General features: G+C 30.1%; 2 protein-coding genes across 5 annotated transcripts; one reads left to right on the plus strand and one right to left on the minus strand.

The window, feature by feature from the left end:
- Positions 1 to 4,520: 4,520 nt before the first annotated feature.
- Positions 4,521 to 9,682, plus strand: LOC101490139 (myb family transcription factor PHL7-like). 4 transcript variants are annotated; one of them, XM_004493229.4, is made up of 7 exons: positions 4,521 to 4,981; positions 5,260 to 5,443; positions 6,442 to 6,518; positions 6,616 to 6,664; positions 6,781 to 6,838; positions 6,925 to 6,994; positions 9,037 to 9,682. In XM_004493229.4, the coding sequence occupies exons 2-7, from the start codon at positions 5,266 to 5,268 to the stop codon at positions 9,409 to 9,411; spliced, it is 807 nt and encodes a 268-aa protein (XP_004493286.1). In that variant the 5' UTR covers positions 4,521 to 4,981; positions 5,260 to 5,265; the 3' UTR covers positions 9,412 to 9,682. The 4 variants fall into 4 exon arrangements, with proteins under 4 accessions (XP_004493286.1, XP_004493285.1, XP_004493287.1 ...); XM_004493228.4 differs by having other exon boundaries at positions 4,648 to 4,981; positions 5,226 to 5,443; XM_004493230.4 differs by having other exon boundaries at positions 4,651 to 4,981; positions 5,226 to 5,447.
- Positions 9,683 to 11,499: 1,817 nt separating this feature from the next.
- On the minus strand, positions 11,500 to 14,997 carry LOC101490892 (ABSCISIC ACID-INSENSITIVE 5-like protein 2). The gene is made up of 3 exons (XM_004493231.4): positions 13,757 to 14,997; positions 13,593 to 13,664; positions 11,500 to 11,864 (listed from the first exon to the last, which is right to left on the minus strand). Exons 1-3 carry the CDS (start codon positions 14,531 to 14,533, stop codon positions 11,784 to 11,786), a joined length of 930 nt encoding a protein of 309 aa, XP_004493288.1. The 5' UTR covers positions 14,534 to 14,997; the 3' UTR covers positions 11,500 to 11,783.
- Positions 14,998 to 19,192: the final 4,195 nt, after the last annotated feature.

The raw sequence follows: 19,192 nt of genomic DNA on the forward strand, positions 1-19,192 counted from the left end.
ATGGTTGTACTTCCTTGTGTAAACACATAAGTTGTTTGTGATTTATATCGTTACGATGATTAAATGATAACCTGCATCTCTAAGATAACAAAATATATATTTGATCATGTTTTAAAGAAGTTTATTTGTTTAATAAATTAACAACAAATGATATTTTACAATAAATAATAACTAGTGTGTAACCCGTGTGTCGCACGAAAATAAATTACAGTCTTGATAAATACATTGTTATATTAATTTATATATATCAATTTTCATAAATTTTATTGATATTGACATTAAATACATAAGTTGACTTTTATTGTCAATTTAATTATATACAATAAAAAAATAAAAAATAAAAATCTAATTGTAAACTAAAGTTCGTATGTAAGAAAATTTTAATCTTCGTTGTACAAAACACTTGAGGTGTCGGCACATGATTTTTCTTGGTCATTTTATACAAGAATCTTTAATTCTTTCTTGGACTCTCAATGTTAAGCATGACTCGAATACTACTCTCTTTTTTTTAGTAAACATAAAGATGAGAAAGTAACTTAATAATGAATTTTTATTTTTATTATTCAACATAGTATGTTACTTATATGAAATACATGACATCTAACAATTCTTATAAATTTTACTGCATTAAGTGGTAAAATATCTTTCATTCTGGTACTACTTACTAAAGAAAAATAATATTTCCATTACAAAAAAAAAAATTACAATACACATAAACAAATTTGTATGATATTTAATAATAAATTTAGAATGTAAAATGTATAGTACATTAGTAAAATTAAAACATAACCATTGAAAAAAAATAGTGTTTCAGAAATCATTACTTTCAAAAAACTGTTAAATTGTGATGTAATAGATTTACTAAAATAGTGTTTGAAAATTCGTTACTTAAACAAAAAACCTATCAAATCGCCGTGTAATGAATTGTATTATCTTTTGAATTCCTAAATAATCCTCTTGTTTTTTTTTTGAATTCCTAAATAATTCTCGATATTCTAGATCCAATGTAACTACGTGGCATTAGAGAATTTATAATTGGAGGTATTAGGACAATCCTTACCATTAAATGTTGGAGGATAGACACATAGATATATAAATGTACAATTTTTTAGACAAAATTTAGAAACATAATAAAAGATATATAACAAAATAGAGACACCTATTTTTTGCAGACAGAGTGTCTGTGACCAAACTGGTTTCTAATTCTCGGACTATTCTATCATTTTGCAAATTCAAATTGAATTGGTGTCCGGTTGTTCTGCTCCACGCAATATCGATCGAGAAATAAGATTTTTGTGCACCGTTGCTTGAATCTTATCACCCTATAAATATGAAACACAAATTTGTTAAATTAATAACATAACAAAATAAGATCTTGTCATCCATCAATACAATTCCAATAGCATAAAATTTATGTTTGACATTCATATGAAACCACACTCGCACAACTCTAACAATCAAATTCATGACTCATTTTTTTGAGAAATTAAAGCAACAGAATCTGGGTTTTTTTTTTTCTTCCAGACATCGAAGAAAGATAAACACAAAAATGAACAAGAAGGAAAGTCTGAAGGCACTAAAAGAATTCGTAAAATAAAATAAAATTTTTAATTAAATTAATTTGAAGTCGTGGTTGTTAAAGTAGTGTTTAAAAAACTAGCACTTTCAAAAAACTGTCAAGTTGTGATGTAATTGATTGTATTTTATTTTTAATTCATTCTTCTTCTTTTTTAATTGACCACTAAATTCTCAACGAACGCATCATGGAAAATCGTGATGTAATGAAAGTTTTATTTTTCTCGTTAAAAAAAATTTGCACAATGAATTGGTTATTTCTATTAATAGAAATTTTATATTTTTCTAATACTCTATTTAGTTGACACATGTCAAACTTGCAAAAGTATCATATTTGGTTTATTATATTGTATAGATTAGCAAGATAAATTAACATTTGATTGCACTAATATATGGTGCTTCATAATCACTTAGTAAATATTATTTTATTGAGTTCTAAAAATATATTTGTTTACAATTTGTTACCTTACAATAATAAGATGACACATTTTATTTGACTTGTCTATATAGGATCATTTTAGAGTCCTTGCTATATGAGCTTCAAAATTTACAAAAATATTCTTCAAATACTTATTTTGTAATCTCAAGCAAATCTTTATATTTGTTTGATATTTCATCTAAAACTATTTCAAAGGATATCATTTCATATTCCTCATTTAGAAAATATTCACACAAGAATATTATACAATGTGCATCTAGGTTGTTTGAGCATATACAAAGACTTATTCATTTTGATTAAGCAATCTCTTCAATATTTTGAAATGTATGTCTCACAAAAATTAAATCTTTTAGGGAGTTTCATATAATCATCAGTATCAAGTGAGCCACACAAATTCGAACATGTCTTACATATAAATTGATTCTTTTATGACTACTAAACTTAACCAAGTATGAAAAAGTTTTTTAATTCACTTCAAGTGAATATGTCTCTTCAAAATCAATAGTAGACTTTTATCAATACACTTGAATAAATGTATCTCATCATTCTCATTTTCTTTTCGAGCAAAAATCATTCATATCTAATTAGTTTAACATCTTCTGATATGTAGACTTCTAGTCGTAAAACCCTTCGCTTTACAAAATGGGCTTAATTCCACCAATATTGTTTTTTCCAACTTTTCTTTGTCTATAATCTTTAATAGACTTTAATTCATTGTATTCATTATCATTTATCACATACAACACTAAAATATAATCCAAAAATAATCAGCGTTAACTTCCTTTATGTTCCATCATATTCGACTCATGACATAATTTATTGATATCTCTATATTTTCACACAATTCAAGTATATGATCAGTTCTCCTGAAACTGAAAATCAATTAAGTTAAATTACTCTTTTGAGATATTCGTCCTAATTTGAGTCATCTTGCTTTTTAGCTCATTGTCTTGCTTAAGGATTTTTATCGTTGGAACCGACAAATATACCATGTTTTATGCACGGATGAGATTCATATGCAATGAAATATTATCCAACAAGGACTTCAATTTTGATTGGAATATTTGTAGTTAATAATTGGTTTTTCTAAACTTTGCAAATAAGTTCTCTTTTGAACTTATGGTTCACACTAGTTTGTACGAGGATCAAGATGATATAATATATTTTAATAATTATTTTTAGCTGCTTATTCTATCCTCCTAATATTGAGAATATTAATATATCAAATGGTAGTCACCAAGCTCGTTTGTAAACAAGTCTCTTAATTCTTGACTCAATATACTTTATTATAAATGGATATATTATATCCAATATTTATTTCAAATATTATTTTACGACTCATCTTAGTGCATTATATTGGAGTAAGTGAAATATACCAACATAACCAAAAATCTTAGATGGAGAATATTAGGTTATCAACCCAAAATTCATTGTAAATTAAGAGGGGGACTATAGTAACATATTAGCTTGATGCAAATTAATATCTTAACATACATGATTGCATGTTTCCAAAGTAGAATTTAAAAGTTATGATTTTTATAAGTATTGGTCACATAATTAACTTTAGACGTCTAAAGAATGCATCTTCAAGTCTATTTTTGTATATAAATATATTCTACACGATGTTCAATATAAAATCCAATACTTTCACTACATTCCAAATTCTTTCTATATATTTATGAAAGCTTACTTTTAGTCAAATTAATTGATACAAAAATCTCACAAACTTTTAGTTGTGAGTTGACAACAAACATACATGACATTGTTTAGTTTATGATCAGTGTGTTGATCCACGTGATCGGTATATTGATTTACAAATACTTTCTTTTGAAACTAATAACACACAAAAATTGTTTGATTGAAGAATCTTTTGACTCTTCAATACATGTTGACATACAATTTAACTATTTTTTGCATTATAATAGATCTGGGATGACCAAATAATCTTGTCACACATTATACTTTAATATAATTTGTAAATTTCAAATTTATTAATACAAGGTTAAAAATATTATTTTTAAGTATAAAAATTTTCACAAATGAGAGAACTATTCACATTTTTCATGATTATATTTATTTTTTCTTTCAACATATTATTTTCGTAAATTTACTCAAAATCAATATGGTGAAAAAATGAGCTTGTACGAGGATAAAAGTAAAATAAGTAAATTTATGATATCTCTTTCTCTCTACCTTTCTATATATATTAAAAAAAATGTTTATAAATGTGGTCAAACATTTTTTTAGAAATATCTAACATCATATTTCCATCATTATATCATATTCTAATTAACTTACCAATGACATTTTTCTTTTAGAAAACAAAATGCATTATTTTGGAGAGAATTATTTTTGTAAATAAGACATTAATTTTTACATACGTAAAAATTATAAAACTATCATAATCATTATTTAGAAATCGAAGATTAAAAAAAAAAATACTTACAGTCATGCAGTGGTTGGAATCTTTGAGGCTTTGAGAGAGCTAAACGGCATTCGTCGTGATATAGAAACGACGACAAATGAAAATCCAAACAAAAAAGAGCAGCGACACGTGACAAGTGTGTGTGGGACCCTCCACCATGGTTAGCGACAACTTCCCAATTAAAACGCCGCCGTCCGTTCATTTCAACGCTGAGGTTCTCTCTCTCTAAAATCCAATCATTTCCTCAAAGACCAAAAAAAAAAAAAGACAAAGGAACCTCTTTGTTTCTGACGCACAAACACCACCAATCCTCAATCTCGTTACATTTTCCCGAGAAAATCCCCATTTTCTCTCAGAATCCCGGAAATTCGAAACACTTTTTCTCACTCTAGGTCGAAGCTCCTGCTTCTTCCGCCAATCCAATTCCTAACCCGGTGTTGGATTCTTGGTGCTTCGATTTCGTCTTCAGGAATGAGATTCTCCTCATACCTTCAACAATCTCAGCGTTCGGATTTCCTTGTTCAATTTTAACCTTCTCGCAGGTAAATTTTCTTTGTTATTTACATTTCTAGTTTTATTATGGTATCCATGAATTGACCTAGAGATTTTCCTTTTTTTTGTTGTTGAGGATTTTAGTTATTTCTAACTTGTTTTTTAAGAGTGTTTGACCTAGATAATATAGTTAATTTGAAGTGCATAGGGTGGATCTAATTTAATTTTTTTTTCTTGTTGAGAAATTTGGTTAAAATTGAAATTTAATTATTTTTTGTTGTGAATTGTTGTTAGTGTGACTATGTATCATGCAAAGAAGTTTCCGCAGGCAACGATGGTGCCGCATAAATCTCAAGGTGGAGCTGAACAACTTGCAAATGTTGGGGTTTTGAATGGATCTGCTGTGAAAAATGTAGCACCTGCTGGAGGAAGTGGGAAACAACGTTTGCGTTGGACATCTGATCTTCATGACCGTTTTGTGGATGCCATTACACAACTTGGTGGACCAGATAGTGGGTATTTCTTTTCAGTATCGAGATTATAACATGTCCTCTTAGGGAGAAAATATTTCTTTTTGGCTATGTTTAGAAGTTAGGAGTAGAGTGGAGAGGAGGGAAAGTAATTGTTCATCTTGTTTGGAAGGGAGAGTAAACCTTCTAATTTGGGAGAATTGAGAAAAAACACCGAAGGAGGGTTTTGTAGGGTTTCTGAAAATCAGTTAAGTCTAAACCCTTTCCCTCTTTTGTAAAATGTCCTAAACAAGGTATTGTAAACCCTCCCCTCCCCTCCCAAACAAGCCTTTAGAAATTTATCATTGTCTTGCAAAGACATATGAAAAGATAATGCTTTGCAGGAATTGTTTGTCACATTATCACAGAAGTAATGTAGTGTGTAAATATCATTAGTTTAATGTTAAAGGCGGGGTTATTTTGTTTTCTTGAAAGCTGTGATCAATTTATTCCTGTAAGGCTGTAACTATTTGAGCATTTGCACATTTTGTTACTTGCATTCCAAGGTTTGAGTTGTGCACCAATTGACAATACCATGTTGGACTGTATGGATTGAACTCAATTTAGTGTAGCCATTAAATAGGGCATTTAATGCTAATTTTTGAATCATATATGACTGGGAAGTTTTATTTTGCCTGAAATTCAGTTCATCTTTTGCAACCTTCATAATGATGGAAAGTGTCCTTTAAAGAATGAATAAATAGATATTCTTAAATAAAAAGTGTGTCCTTTATATTACTTATGCATTGAATGATGCACTTTTCAATAAAGACTTGCCATTTTTTGATTCCTTAACTAACACTAGTATAGTATTATTCTCTTGGCACCAGTTGGCCGAACCTTTTTAAATATTTTAGTGGTTGATTATTTGTACTTGTGTATAGCCATTGATGGACAGGGCCACTCTTTTCATTTCCTTTTTTGTTTTTGCTTTTACATGATGATCTGCAAAACTTTAGCTAATTTACTGGATCTTTGTAATTTTAAATTATTCATGACAGGAGCAACACCAAAAGGTGTTCTGAGAGTGATGGGTGTACCTGGACTGACCATTTATCATGTTAAAAGCCATTTACAGGTATCATTATCTTGTCTAACAATTTATGTATATCTTCGTAAAATATTTTACTATTTTGACCTTGATTATAATTTTTCTCTGATATCACTACATGTAGAAGTATCGCTTGGCAAAGTACTTGCCCGAATCACCAGCTGATGGTAAAGGTACCTTCGTTTTTCCTTGCCCTTCCTCTCCTGAAACAAATTTATCACAAATGCCATGCAGTTTTTTATTTCACATTTCCAATTGACTCAGTGGGAGTTCTTTTTTGGACTTTCAGATTCTAAAGATGAGAAAAGAAATTCTGGAGACAGCAATTCTGGCGCTGAGTCTTCTCCGTGAGTATCTTAGTTGTTTTCCAAAGATAATTTGCAATTTCTCCACTTTGCTTCTAATATTTTAATAAAACCATCATGGGCTGCAGGGGTTTGCAAATCAATGACGCGCTAAGAATGCAGATGGAGGTTCAGAAACGTCTGCACGAACAACTTGAGGTTTGGTACATAGCTTTATATTTTTCGTAGTTGCTGAAAGAGAGCATTAGTTTAGCCTGCAAATACTCTATTCCTTCTTCTTGTCCATGTGTAAGAGGTTTAGAAGAAGTTGTACGCTAAAGGACCTAAAAAAGCAGCTATAATGCTATGTAGTCAGTAGCAGATAATGTAGCGTAGCAGCCGACTCCCAAAACGCTATAGCAGGTAGCGGTATGGCCGCTACATCGAAGTCTAGAAAAACATGACAAGCACTTTCAACCATACACATGATGGCTAGAAAAATAGATTAATGCACAAAGCTAAACACATATTGATAACTAATCACCAAAGCAGAAACAGAAAAACAGGGGAGATGAAAAGAACTAAGATGATGCCATAAAAGGGTACTGTTAGCACAGAAACAGACAGAAATTGAAAAACAGAGCAGAATAATGGTCGCCGAATAATGGTCGATGAGATGGAAGGAACAGGGAGGAGACGAATGGTTGCAGAGAAGAGGTGGACGTTGGCGCGGAGAAACGGGAAACTTTCTTGAGAAGAATCAGTCGTGGGAAAGAAAGGAACAAGGGGGATGGTTGCGAAGAAGAAATATCGTAGGTTTTCAAAAACAGAGCACTGCACTTGTAATGTTTGGAGAAGAAAGGTCGTGAAAATTCCAGTAAAAAGTTACCTGGAGATAAAAAGACAAAAATCAAGGGTATTTTAGACTTTGCACTCTAAAAAGTGAGGACATTTTAGACTTTGCGCTCATTAAAATCGAGAGTATTTTAGACTCTGCGCTCTTAAAAAACTGTTGCGGCCTCCTTTTTCGTGTTTCTTCCTCATCTTCTCCGCAATTGTGCTGCGAAGAACGTCGCCGCAGCCGCAACCCTAAACTGTGCCGCAACACCGTTTCGAGTAGCGCAGAGCCGCCATGTCGCGACCTATCACTGCGACAGCTGCTATTGACTACAGAGCGATAATGCATACTAAGGTACAAACTGGTGATAGGGAAGAATAATAGATGACAATGATAAGCAACTATGCTTCTTTTAATCCCCTATAGCTAGCTCAGTAAAAATTTCCTTTTCATTTAGAGTTTGCTCCCTAAATCATACATGTGATTTAATATGTTATGATTGTTAGAAAATATGAAGATATCTTGAATTTTGATATTAGAGTATCTTGGACTGTCTTTTAAGATTGGTTTCCATATTTCTTGGTTATTACCATGATTTGTTTCCTTATTTAATTAGGAATTGGAAACTTGTATTAGTATAACGAAGGGTTGGTTTTCTAGCCTTTATGTATCAAATCATAATCATTAATCATATCAAACTATATTAATAATTCAAAGTTTTTTTTTCTTTCTTTTCCCTCTTTATCTAAAGCCCAATAACTTCAATAATGATTAAACTTGGATGCTATACTACTAACCCCAACCATCTTTTATTTATTATATGCGAGTGACAACTAAAGTAAATTGACATTTAAAACATATAAATCATTTTTACTTTTGTTTATTGATAGAAATTAGAAAATGCCGTATGCATCTTGAAGAGAATAACTGAATAAGCATCCATATGGCTGATTTGAGTGATTGGTTTATGTTTAGCTTACAGTAGAAACTTCAAATGTTGCTATAGTAATCTGAAGAGATTCGGTGATCATTAGATTAGTGGATTAACTATTAATTTGATGTTCAATTTTTTCATTGACTGTAATTTTTTATAAGCGAGTACATTGGAATTGAACAGAAGCCAGTGCTTAATCTTTTATTGCGTGTAAATTTTATGTAATTCTTTTATATACATCCACTCTGTTTGTTTGATCTGAAAGTCATATGCATCTTCTGTTTCCTGGGTAAACCCATTACTCTTACATCTATTACATTAGCCTTCTGATGAAGAATAATAATTAGTTTCTAATTAGTTTCTAATTAGTTTCAGGGAGTGTGATAATAAGGTGAATACTGTTTGTTAAATTTAATAGTATTGTAGTTATTCTGAGTAAGTTGTTTCTGCTAATGATAAAGCCTTGCATTTGCTTCATTGATATTCCAGGTTCAGAAGCAGTTACAAATGAGAATTGAAGCTCAGGGTAAATACTTGCAGAAGATCATAGAGGAACAGCAGAAATTAGGCAGTACCTTGACAGCCTCGGAAACGTTCCCGTTGCCCCATGAAAAGCAAAATCATCCCCAGTCAGAGCCTTCTGGGTCTAGTGATGCCCTTGCAGATACTTTTTCTCCACTTAAAAAACAGAGAATTGATGAAGGTTCAAAGGATGGCTTCGATGCATCCCAAGTTCCAAGAAAGACTGCACAGAAAAATGATTGTAATGTTGGTCTGATGGATCCAAACTTGTATGGAGATGATGCTGGCTTGGGATTTGATTTGGAGACAGAAAACGAAGAAGACAATGAGAGTGAGCAGTAAGAATTAGGTTCTGTTTGTAGTTCAACCATGTGTCTTATTGTAATATCTAGTAGAAAATACAGATCATATTTTTGTAAATTATATTCCATGCAATCCATTTGTATATATTAATGTAGAGATAGATGCATTCTTCTCTCCTGTTGTGAGAGTCATAAACACCACCGTGCTCCCACGGTCAACAGAAATGCATTGTACATGTGGTCATGGATGATGAATGTTGGGAGCTGGACACTTGTCATTTATCAATGTTCACGTTGTTATTATTGTCCAAGTTTCAAAGTTGTTAATTAGCTAGTGAAGGCATTGTTTTATCATTGAAGTCAACATGTGAGATAAGACTTATTATTGTTGAATATAGGAAAACAAGCTTTCCTTTACATTCATTAATTTCTCTCAATTCTCACCTTTTGCATATCTTGAAGAAAAAAAAACATAGCTCGTTCTTACTGTGTACTTCAAAAGAAAAGAAAGAAAGTTGTAAAAGAGTTTTATTTACCACTACCATTTCAAATTTTCATATACATATTTAAATGTGTCATTTATTGTTTTCCCTTGTTAAAGCATAACTGGCATTTTCAATTTTTAATCATTTTTGTAAAGAAATATGAAGTTAATTTATCGAACTAGCTTGCCTGGGAAATATATAAACATGGTTGTAATGATAGTAATGTGAACACTTGATATTTTATGATGTGGGAAAGAAAGCTTAATTATCTTGTTTAAGCTGAATCTTGTAGCAAGATTGAGTGACAGATCAAGCTTCTGAGTAATGTTTTCCCAAACAGGCTAGCATGTAGCTTCTATTTATGTGAAAGTATCTCTTGTGACATTATATTACTCCTTAGATAATGATATATTTGTTCCTTCATCTTCTGTATTTGTTGTTAATACTAGAATAAAGCATTCAAACTTCTGTATTGAGTTTTCTGATGTATTTCTCATTGCAGCATATTTTGTATGTTCAAGAGTGATGTTCTTTTGACATTTCAATCTTCTAGTAAACATAGAATGTAATAGTTAACTGTTTAGTAAAGCTTTGATCTGTGAATGCTTCTGAAGGTGAAGTCTTTGAGACTATTCTGTCAAAATCTTGAGCATGATGCTTCTTGATTACGCTGCCAGGCTTCTATGCCTTTAGGCTTAAAGCAGTCAAGTTTCTGCAAAGCTTTTAAGCAAGCTTTTCATGTAAGATTGTCATTCTTCCAAGCATTACTTCTACATAAATTTTCAATTAGAAGTCTTGGCAAACTGTGTGGACTTGTTTCAAAAGATGAAGAGGTTTATTTTTTTCAATAAAAATCCAATTACACAAAGTTAGAACATGAAAAGTAAAATTTAACATGCATACAAACTTAAGACAATCTAATGATATGAGACTGGTTGGAAAATAATTGTTTTCTAGTGTGTCTCACCAAACAGCAGAATGGAAAGAAGAAAAAAAAAGTTACACTGAACATTCACTCTAGCACAGGTACAGCATATTAAACTTAAACCAATCGAAATTCACAATAACAAATTGTGCTTAACTAGGTAAGCCGAAGTTAAAATTTTTTTTTTTCGTCAAGGTAAGTATATCAATTTTACTTTTGATCCATGTTTTTTTAGTCCCTAAAACATATAAAGTTTTGGTTTTGATCCTTATTGTTTTGATCGTAGACTATATACATGTTGGTACTAGTCCCTATAGTATAAAGATCATATTAGTTTTAATCCCTGAAATATGAAATATAAGACTAATTCCAACAAGATCAAATAGTTTAGGACCAAAAACAACAATGACCAAAAACATAATTTCACATTTTTCAAGGAGTAAAACAAATCAACAATGATCAAAAACACAATTTCACATTTTTCAAGGAGTAAAACAAATCCAAGACTAAGTTAAAACTGATATATTTTCAGGTATAAAAAATTTATTTAAGCCTGTACCTAAAGTACCATGGGACATGTGATTCCAACACTTCTTTGGCAGACAAAATACAGAACTCATGAAATTAGTTGAAATCAAAATGTTTTGCCAGTTTAAGCAAATGCAACAAGAGCAATGGTTTTTAATCGCAATCGCACCACACACTCACACACACAGCAGAACCCAAAAAATAATAATAAAGCCACAAAGTGTTCTGTTCAAAATTACACTAAAGCATATATATAATGCTGAGTAAACTGAAAGTCTGTCGGGCTTACAAAATGTACATACAGGAAAACACTTTTGAAGAGGACATGCTGGCGATAATTAATCGTTGCATTTCCAGGAGAAAAATAGCTTTCCAATTGTTGGAAACTTGAGTGTTCAGGTATATATGCTGCAAATGAGAAAGAACAATGGGAGTGTGTGGACTTTTGCTACAAACTCATTTGCAATGAAGCCATCAAAGGGGAGCTGAGCTAGTTCTGCGAAGCTGATGCTTAGGGTCTGGTGGCGGCATACTTGGCAATACTCTCTCTATCTCCTGCATGAAAGATTCACAAGAGAGTTAATACGTGCAGAGATAATCATCTATAATCATTAATTAATTAATACTGTTGTTTAAAACATTATTAGTGTGTCGTTTATGTTTCAACAATGTTATAATTCAGCAAAGTGAAAATGATCAAGTACGCGACAGCGGTTATAAAGTCGCAAACTCAAAGAACCAGTTAATCATATACCGCATTGCATTGTTGCTTCAAATATCATTTATGTAAGGTACAGCCATATCACAGACACAGATAAATGATCAAGGTTATTACTACTGGCTACTTATTTTATTCAATGTCAATAGCATTTTATATTCTCTACATTACCATCAATTCTTATAGAATTGACTTGAAATTCTTTCACCAAGACAAATTGCACACTATAGTTTGACAAATCATAAAAGGTTTATCTGGATTTCATAGTCAAAGTGTATCTACTTTAACAATTAAAATCACCATATTTTTATTCATTATACAGAAGATGCTTCCAGAAAAAGAAGGAAGCTCAACCTCTATTCTTATGTTTGAAAACAATTTAAAGGCCATGAGTTAGTGTGTTGCACAATTAAATTTAAAACTAAAAAATCTTCACTCCCAGTTACGTGTTCTATTTTTTTAGCACAAGAACGAGCGAGCATTGGAGAAATATCTCCTTCATAACACCTTTTCGTTCACCTGATATAATTGAAACATCCTAGAGCATTTATCATATTTTACAACTTCAACACTGATATATTCATCATATAATTTTTTAAAATATGTTCTACTAGTAATATTCCAATGCTAATATTGCCTCTTTGTGTTCTAGACCTCAAATTCTCCAATCAAGCCGTCAACATAAAGTCCTAAAACACTTCTACTACATTATATTACCAAAATATTAGATTTGAAAAACAAAGTCAGAAATCACCATTAAACCAGAGACCTTTTATCAAACCAGTCAAATAGAGGAAATGTTCAAAATCGGCAAGTCTTTTAGCACCAAGCAAGAAATTAGGCATAGAGATTAAGTACCAATTTTCAAGTAATGAAGACTTAACAATGTATGACGAAGTATGACTGGATTGAACAAAAGAAAAATAGATACTGATTAAAGCAGCTCACCAGTCTAATGTTATGGGTTCCCACACTTCAATAGCAAAATAACTAACCAGAGAGACAGATGAAATGAAAGCTATACATAACGACTTAACTTCTGTATAATTTAACAAAATTGACTTAAAACTCATACATTGACTTCCATGGTTAGGATGGTTATAGAAGCCAAACAAGCAACGGCAAAGTAACATATAGTATCGGTATTGCCAAACAATGGATTTTTCATGCATTGCATCAAAATGGCAGTTGCTTATATATAGCAAATGATGAAACTTAGTTTTGTTGAGAAATATTTGTTTTGTACTTTTTGTAGATATTCCACACAATGCTTAATAAGCAAAACAGACATCCATATAAAGGCAAAAAGTATCAAGAAAGAGTAAAGGAATCTTAAATATAAATCACGATAACAGAAATGATAAACCAATTATTGAATTATATTTTTGGAAGTTCAACTAGTATAAACATTCTATTTCACAAGCAAGCACTGGCAAGTTGAAGTCCTCCTAACAAACATTTCAACCACTCATTGCCCTGACAAGATGGCAGGAAAAAAACTAACCAACAAATGTCACACCAAACAAGAAGAATAGATGCAAACAGGCAATGGAATTGAAACATACATGTAGTCTTTTAAGCCTTTCATTCTCTTCTTCTAAGCGCGAAACTTTGATCTCCAGTTCTTGGGTGTAAGCCTGTTCATTGACACCACAGACAAATATAAATCCTTGCATCAAATATAAACAAAAAAATACTACAAATAAACATCACAGAAAAAAAATATAACCTGTTTTCTTGCGCGCGACCGAGCTGCAGATTCCCGGTTTTTAATCATCCTCTTCTGCCTCCTCTCCACAGTTTTCTCAACAACATTACCAGAGGCATCCCTTTTCCTACCTGGTGTTTGTGTATCCGATGAAGTAGTAGCCATTACTTCAGAGTATCCTGCATCCAAAACTGGATTCACTGCAACCGTGATCGGCTGTTGAACCACATGGCCAGTCATAAAACCAGTAAAACCAGGCATCATACTATTCTGATGATGCCGGTGCTGCTGCTGCTGTTGTTGCTGCTGCATTGAAGGCATTTGATACTGCATCCATTGACCATGTTGTTGAGAATCAACACCTCCTGAAATAGCATTATCCTCATTAGGAAAAGATTCAGTAGCCACACCAGCTTTCATCAAGAAATCCTCCAAGGTCATTTCACCTAGTGTAGGTGTTCTTCTATCCTGAGTAATACTCTTCTTCTGTTGCATATCTCTCCAAACTTCATCAATAGTTTTCTTACTAAGGTCACCAGAGAGTGTAAGTGGATTCATAGATGACACAGAAGCTAGCTGCATGTAAGCATCATTAGTACCAGAATCCAATCCAGAAGCTTGAGCAGCTTCAGAAGTCCACAAACTCTTGAGTAGTTCATCTAGATTCATGCTTCCTAAGGGTTTCCCTAAATTTCCAAGCTGATTTTGAACCTCATCAAGGGTAAGATTGTATAAAGACCCTTCTCTAGCCAAAGGTCCAGTCTTTGGCTCTTGAATTGCTCCACCATGAGATCCCATTTTCTGAATCAAACTAGAACCCTATATGTTTCATTTCCCAAAAATAAACCCCAAAGAATCCCAGAACTCAATTTCAACAAATTAACCTGAAAACCCAGATGAAAGAAGAGTATGTGCAATGATTTTATAGCCAAATTAACAAACTTTACACAATTTGTAACCACAGAAAAAAACCAGACAAAAAAAAAAAACAATTTCTCTTTACTTTTGAGATGTGGTAAGTATAACAGACAATTTCACAAACACAAAGTGAGCTAAAAAATGGGGTGAGTGAAATTTGGTTCCAGAAGAAAAAACAAAGGTGAACAAGATCAAATTTCAAAGGGAATAATTATATGAAATGATGAAGAAAAGAGGCTTCAGAGACCAACACTGTTAAACAACCATGAAACAAAGAACAAAAGCATAAAACTAAGATTAAAACTGAGAAAACCTTAACATAAAAAAATAAACATTTTTGGTGTAAAAAACATGAGAGTTGAACATTCTCTGAGCTTAAAATGGTCCAAAAGTAGAAATATTATCCCTTGAAAGGGAAAAGAAGAAAATGGAAAAGAAGTATATAAATTAAATAATTTGGGAAACTGTTGAAAGAATAGACTGTTCTGACTTTCCTAACTTGAAACAAAAAAACAAAAACAAAATCTGAAGGGTACTATACTTTTTTCTTTCAGATTTTCACCTACTTAAGGATCCAAATCTGAATCTTCAAAACTTTTTTTCTTCCTTTGGGAGTGGGGACACTAACCACGCCAAGCTCGGAACAAATATTAAAATTTCTACAAAATATTAATATATTTTTTCATAAATAAATATAAATAGTTAATGACAATCTTTTTTTTTTATGTCGACGGCGATGTAACTTAGGTGTAAATGAAGATGAGATATTTAAATGTCTTCTATAAATTGTATTGATATTTTCTCCTTCCTTCCCCTTCAAATATTTAGAATGGAGAGAGAACAAAACATAGATTTACGAATAATGTTACTCTCCTCCTATTCTCTATTTAAAGTTAAACTAAACACATAATTTTTAAAATAAAAATTGATTATTTCCTCTTACTCTATTTATTTATAAATAAATAAACAAAATAAAATATTTTATATATTTTATAATAAATGTCATTTTAATAAAATAATATTTGTTTTAAAATGAATATCATTTTAATTTTCAATGTGACGTTTAACTATTTGTTTATTTTTATTGTATTGTCTAATTAATTATATGTACATTATCCTTAGAATAAAATATTGTTATATTTCATTTTACATTCATGACAGTAAAAAATATACCAATGATTTATAAAAATAATTTGTTGAAATTATTATTCTCCTTATTTTATTTGTAATTTATTGCTTAATATGTATAAAATAAATAAAAGTGACATTCATCATAAACAGAAAGGAATATCAATGAAACGGATTTAATGAACTTAATAATAGTATTATTGTTTTAAAAATACCATTAATTACATTCATTAAATAAAAGCCACTGCCCACTTGCTTAGGGAGATGAATTTCTATTGAAAATAAAAACGTGTACGATATGTTGCGTATAAATAGGACCAACAAGTTTATATAATAAGGACAATTTTATATATCGACGACAAATAGTAATTAGCCATTTAACTCATAGCTTATACAATAAGAACATTTTTAGTTAAAAATAAATACGACTAATAATTTTCTCAAAGGCTTAACCTTAAAATGAATCGAATGAAGGAATTATGAGAGTAATAATATTCTAGACATAGAAGGTATGCATGACACAAAATTGAGTGCTTGGAAAAAAGACATGTCCAAAGTGCAAGGAATATTACAAGATCATGCATGCTAATGCTATTGCTAACCTTGTACTTAAAGGGAACCATGAAATTATTAGTATTTGTTTGTTCCATCATAGAATCAAAACTATAACCCGCCCGCGTATAATCATTATTGCAATTACGCGCTAACAGGAAGCAACCGTATTTTTATATTATGTTGCTTCTTTAAGATTAGTATAAATTTTTCTTATGAATTAATTAATGTATATTTGTAACTTACATTTTTATGTTTTTTTATAACTACATGTACAAATTTATAAGATAAATTTATAAATTTTTGTATATTAATTAAAGAATCATAAAAATGTAACTTTAGAATTCAATTGAATCTAACTACATGTACAAATTTGTAAAAATAATTTATATGATATAAATTTTTAATCAAATGGTTATTTTTATAAGATATATATTTAATAAAATGTTATTGAACAGTGCTACAATTATTAAAATATCCTTTTATATAGTGTGTATACGCCTTATATTATATATTCTTTAACTTCTTACGTTTAAAAAAAATTATTTGAGATAAATGAATTTTATGTATTTCAATGTCATGATTATATATTTTGGTAAAAGTTTATAAAATTATATATTTAATATAAACTTTCAATCTATAATTAGTTGTTAACCTATGGAAGATCGGCTCAAAACCCAACGTCAAGTAAGCCATGACCTTAATAAAGAAATTATGGCCTCCAAACAAAATAGTTTATATTAATATTAATTATATATTACAAAATCATTCATGGTTGTTAAGTTCAGTCGGTACTTGGTAACAAGTAAGACTTTGATTTTGTTGTCCATTCTAGTCAAGTTGTGCACCTATTAATAAAATTATTTTAATGGAAAATAAAAATTATTTTATTTTGTTTTAAAAATTATAAATTAACATTATCCATATTAAATCTTATTTTTGAAACATATGTGTAATCAATAAGTTTTTAATTTATTTTTCAAAATTCTTAATTATTATGTTATTATCTTGCATTTAAAATGATCTTCTTTCTTATTTCAATGTTTGAATTAGACCTCCAACTCTATTGGGTCAACTCTCTCTACATTGGAGGCCTCCAAAAATTAGCATGTTGCTTAGCTTATTCTGCGTTTTGATGTGTGACTTGATAATTCTTTTTTATAACATTTGTTGGAGGTTTTTCCACTAGAAAAGTGTAATTCATTTTAATGCAATATTAGTCTAAACAACTAAAATCAAATATATGATCGCCCTTGCAGCAAATGAGCACCTATATTAATAATTTGTCATCCAAGTATAAATTTGGTTTCAATTTTGAAGTTATCAAATTCATTGTGGTATGTTTGGATGTTATTGAATAAAATTGATTCTATCTTCAAAATTGATAATTATTTAAAGTTAGAATATGTAGTTTTTAAATCTAAATGTGATTTTAATACTAAAATTTATTGGTGAATTTATCTTTACCTAAATATAATCAAATAATTTTACATTCAACTCACTTTAAATTAAAATAAATTTTACAAAATCAATTCAATTTTAGTCAGAGCATAATCAAATACAAGTTAATAAATCTGACCTTAAAACTTGGTTTTGATAAGTTTTCCGAATATTGATGATGTGTGCTGTTGTGATCTAACTCTAAGATATTTGTAGAAGGAGAGAGAATATTGTTTGTCTCACTTGCTTAAAGTCAACTTTAAAAAATACATGATATTGTGATTTGAAGTGATACATGGTGGTTAGGCTCTGCTAGAAAAGATCCTCAAAATATTGTTTTGTCAACAATATGACATAAACCTTGTTGGTTAGCAATATAACATTTCTATCAGCATCATGCAAATTTCGAATGTCGTTCATCTTTTTTCCTTGACATAGCAGAGGAGTGAAAAAATCTCGTATAACAATCTCCTTCCTTAAGCCAAAATAACCATTTTCTTCCAAAAAAAAATCTCTTGCAGCTTCTATTTCATGACGGAGGTTGATGTTAATTAGCTCTCTGTGAAATATCTAGCTAAGTATATTTAAAAATAAATAAAAGACTAATTACATAAATTTAGAATAACAAATAAAATAAGAAGAAATGATAGAATACTTCTTTCTCGTAGTCATAGGATAGAATATTTCTATGATCTTTCCTGATTTTAGATGGATAGAATTAGCAATCATAAAAAACTCACTGTCATATCTCAAAATATATATTTTAGAGGGGGTCTATCCTTTAAATATTGTTACAATAATTCTATCGATTCTTTAATTCATGAATAGCACGCCCCAAAATATCAAAATATTTATTTTGCTAATAAGTGATTATGGTTCCACCTATTAAAATAGATCCATTCAAATAGGTTATGTTGTTAAGCATCGATAGTCATTGATTATAATTAACATGGAACATTCAAAGACTTGTATTATTCAACTAAATGTATATAAAAATAAATAAAATATCAATATATTGAAATATTGTATCGTGCACTTCAAACACTTATATAGAATATAGTGTTTCTTTTATAATATAGAATAGTGTTTCTTTTATAATTATCAAGATACAACAAAGTATTTAAATCTCATGAAAAATGGATAAAAAGAAATTAAATATAATAATTAAATACAAGAATATAACGTAAAAATTTCAAAATCAAAGAAAAATCACAATTATTTTTTAATGACAATTAAAAAATAATACTATTTGAATTTTGGTTTGTGAGAAACTTTTTTTCTTCAAACACCTCTTAATTTTAATACTATTACACTCTCGAAAATAAATACTTGAATTACATATTTCTTTCTTCTACAAAAATAGACAATGTGAAATTTTTATTAAAATGATTTAATTTCAACTATTAGTTTTTAGTTTCG

This window comes from Cicer arietinum, chromosome 3 (genome assembly GCF_000331145.2).
Source record: "Cicer arietinum cultivar CDC Frontier isolate Library 1 chromosome 3, Cicar.CDCFrontier_v2.0, whole genome shotgun sequence".
NCBI lineage: Eukaryota > Viridiplantae > Streptophyta > Magnoliopsida > Fabales > Fabaceae > Cicer > Cicer arietinum.

Coding starts and splice junctions, on each gene's coding strand:
- LOC101490892 (XM_004493231.4), bottom strand. CDS start 14,533: ATGGGATCTCATGGTGGAGCAATTCAAGAGCCAAAGACTGGACCTTTG. Junction 13,665..13,756: donor GGTCGCGCGCAAGAAAACAG/GTTATATTTTTT, acceptor GTCAATGAACAG/GCTTACACCCAAGAACTGGA. Junction 11,865..13,592: donor AAAGGCTTAAAAGACTACAT/GTATGTTTCAAT, acceptor TCTTTCATGCAG/GAGATAGAGAGAGTATTGCC.
- LOC101490139 (XM_004493228.4), top strand. CDS start 5,233: ATGTATCATGCAAAGAAGTTTCCGCAGGCAACGATGGTGCCGCATAAA. Junction 5,444..6,441: donor ACAACTTGGTGGACCAGATA/GTGGGTATTTCT, acceptor TATTCATGACAG/GAGCAACACCAAAAGGTGTT. Junction 6,995..9,036: donor GTCTGCACGAACAACTTGAG/GTTTGGTACATA, acceptor TTGATATTCCAG/GTTCAGAAGCAGTTACAAAT.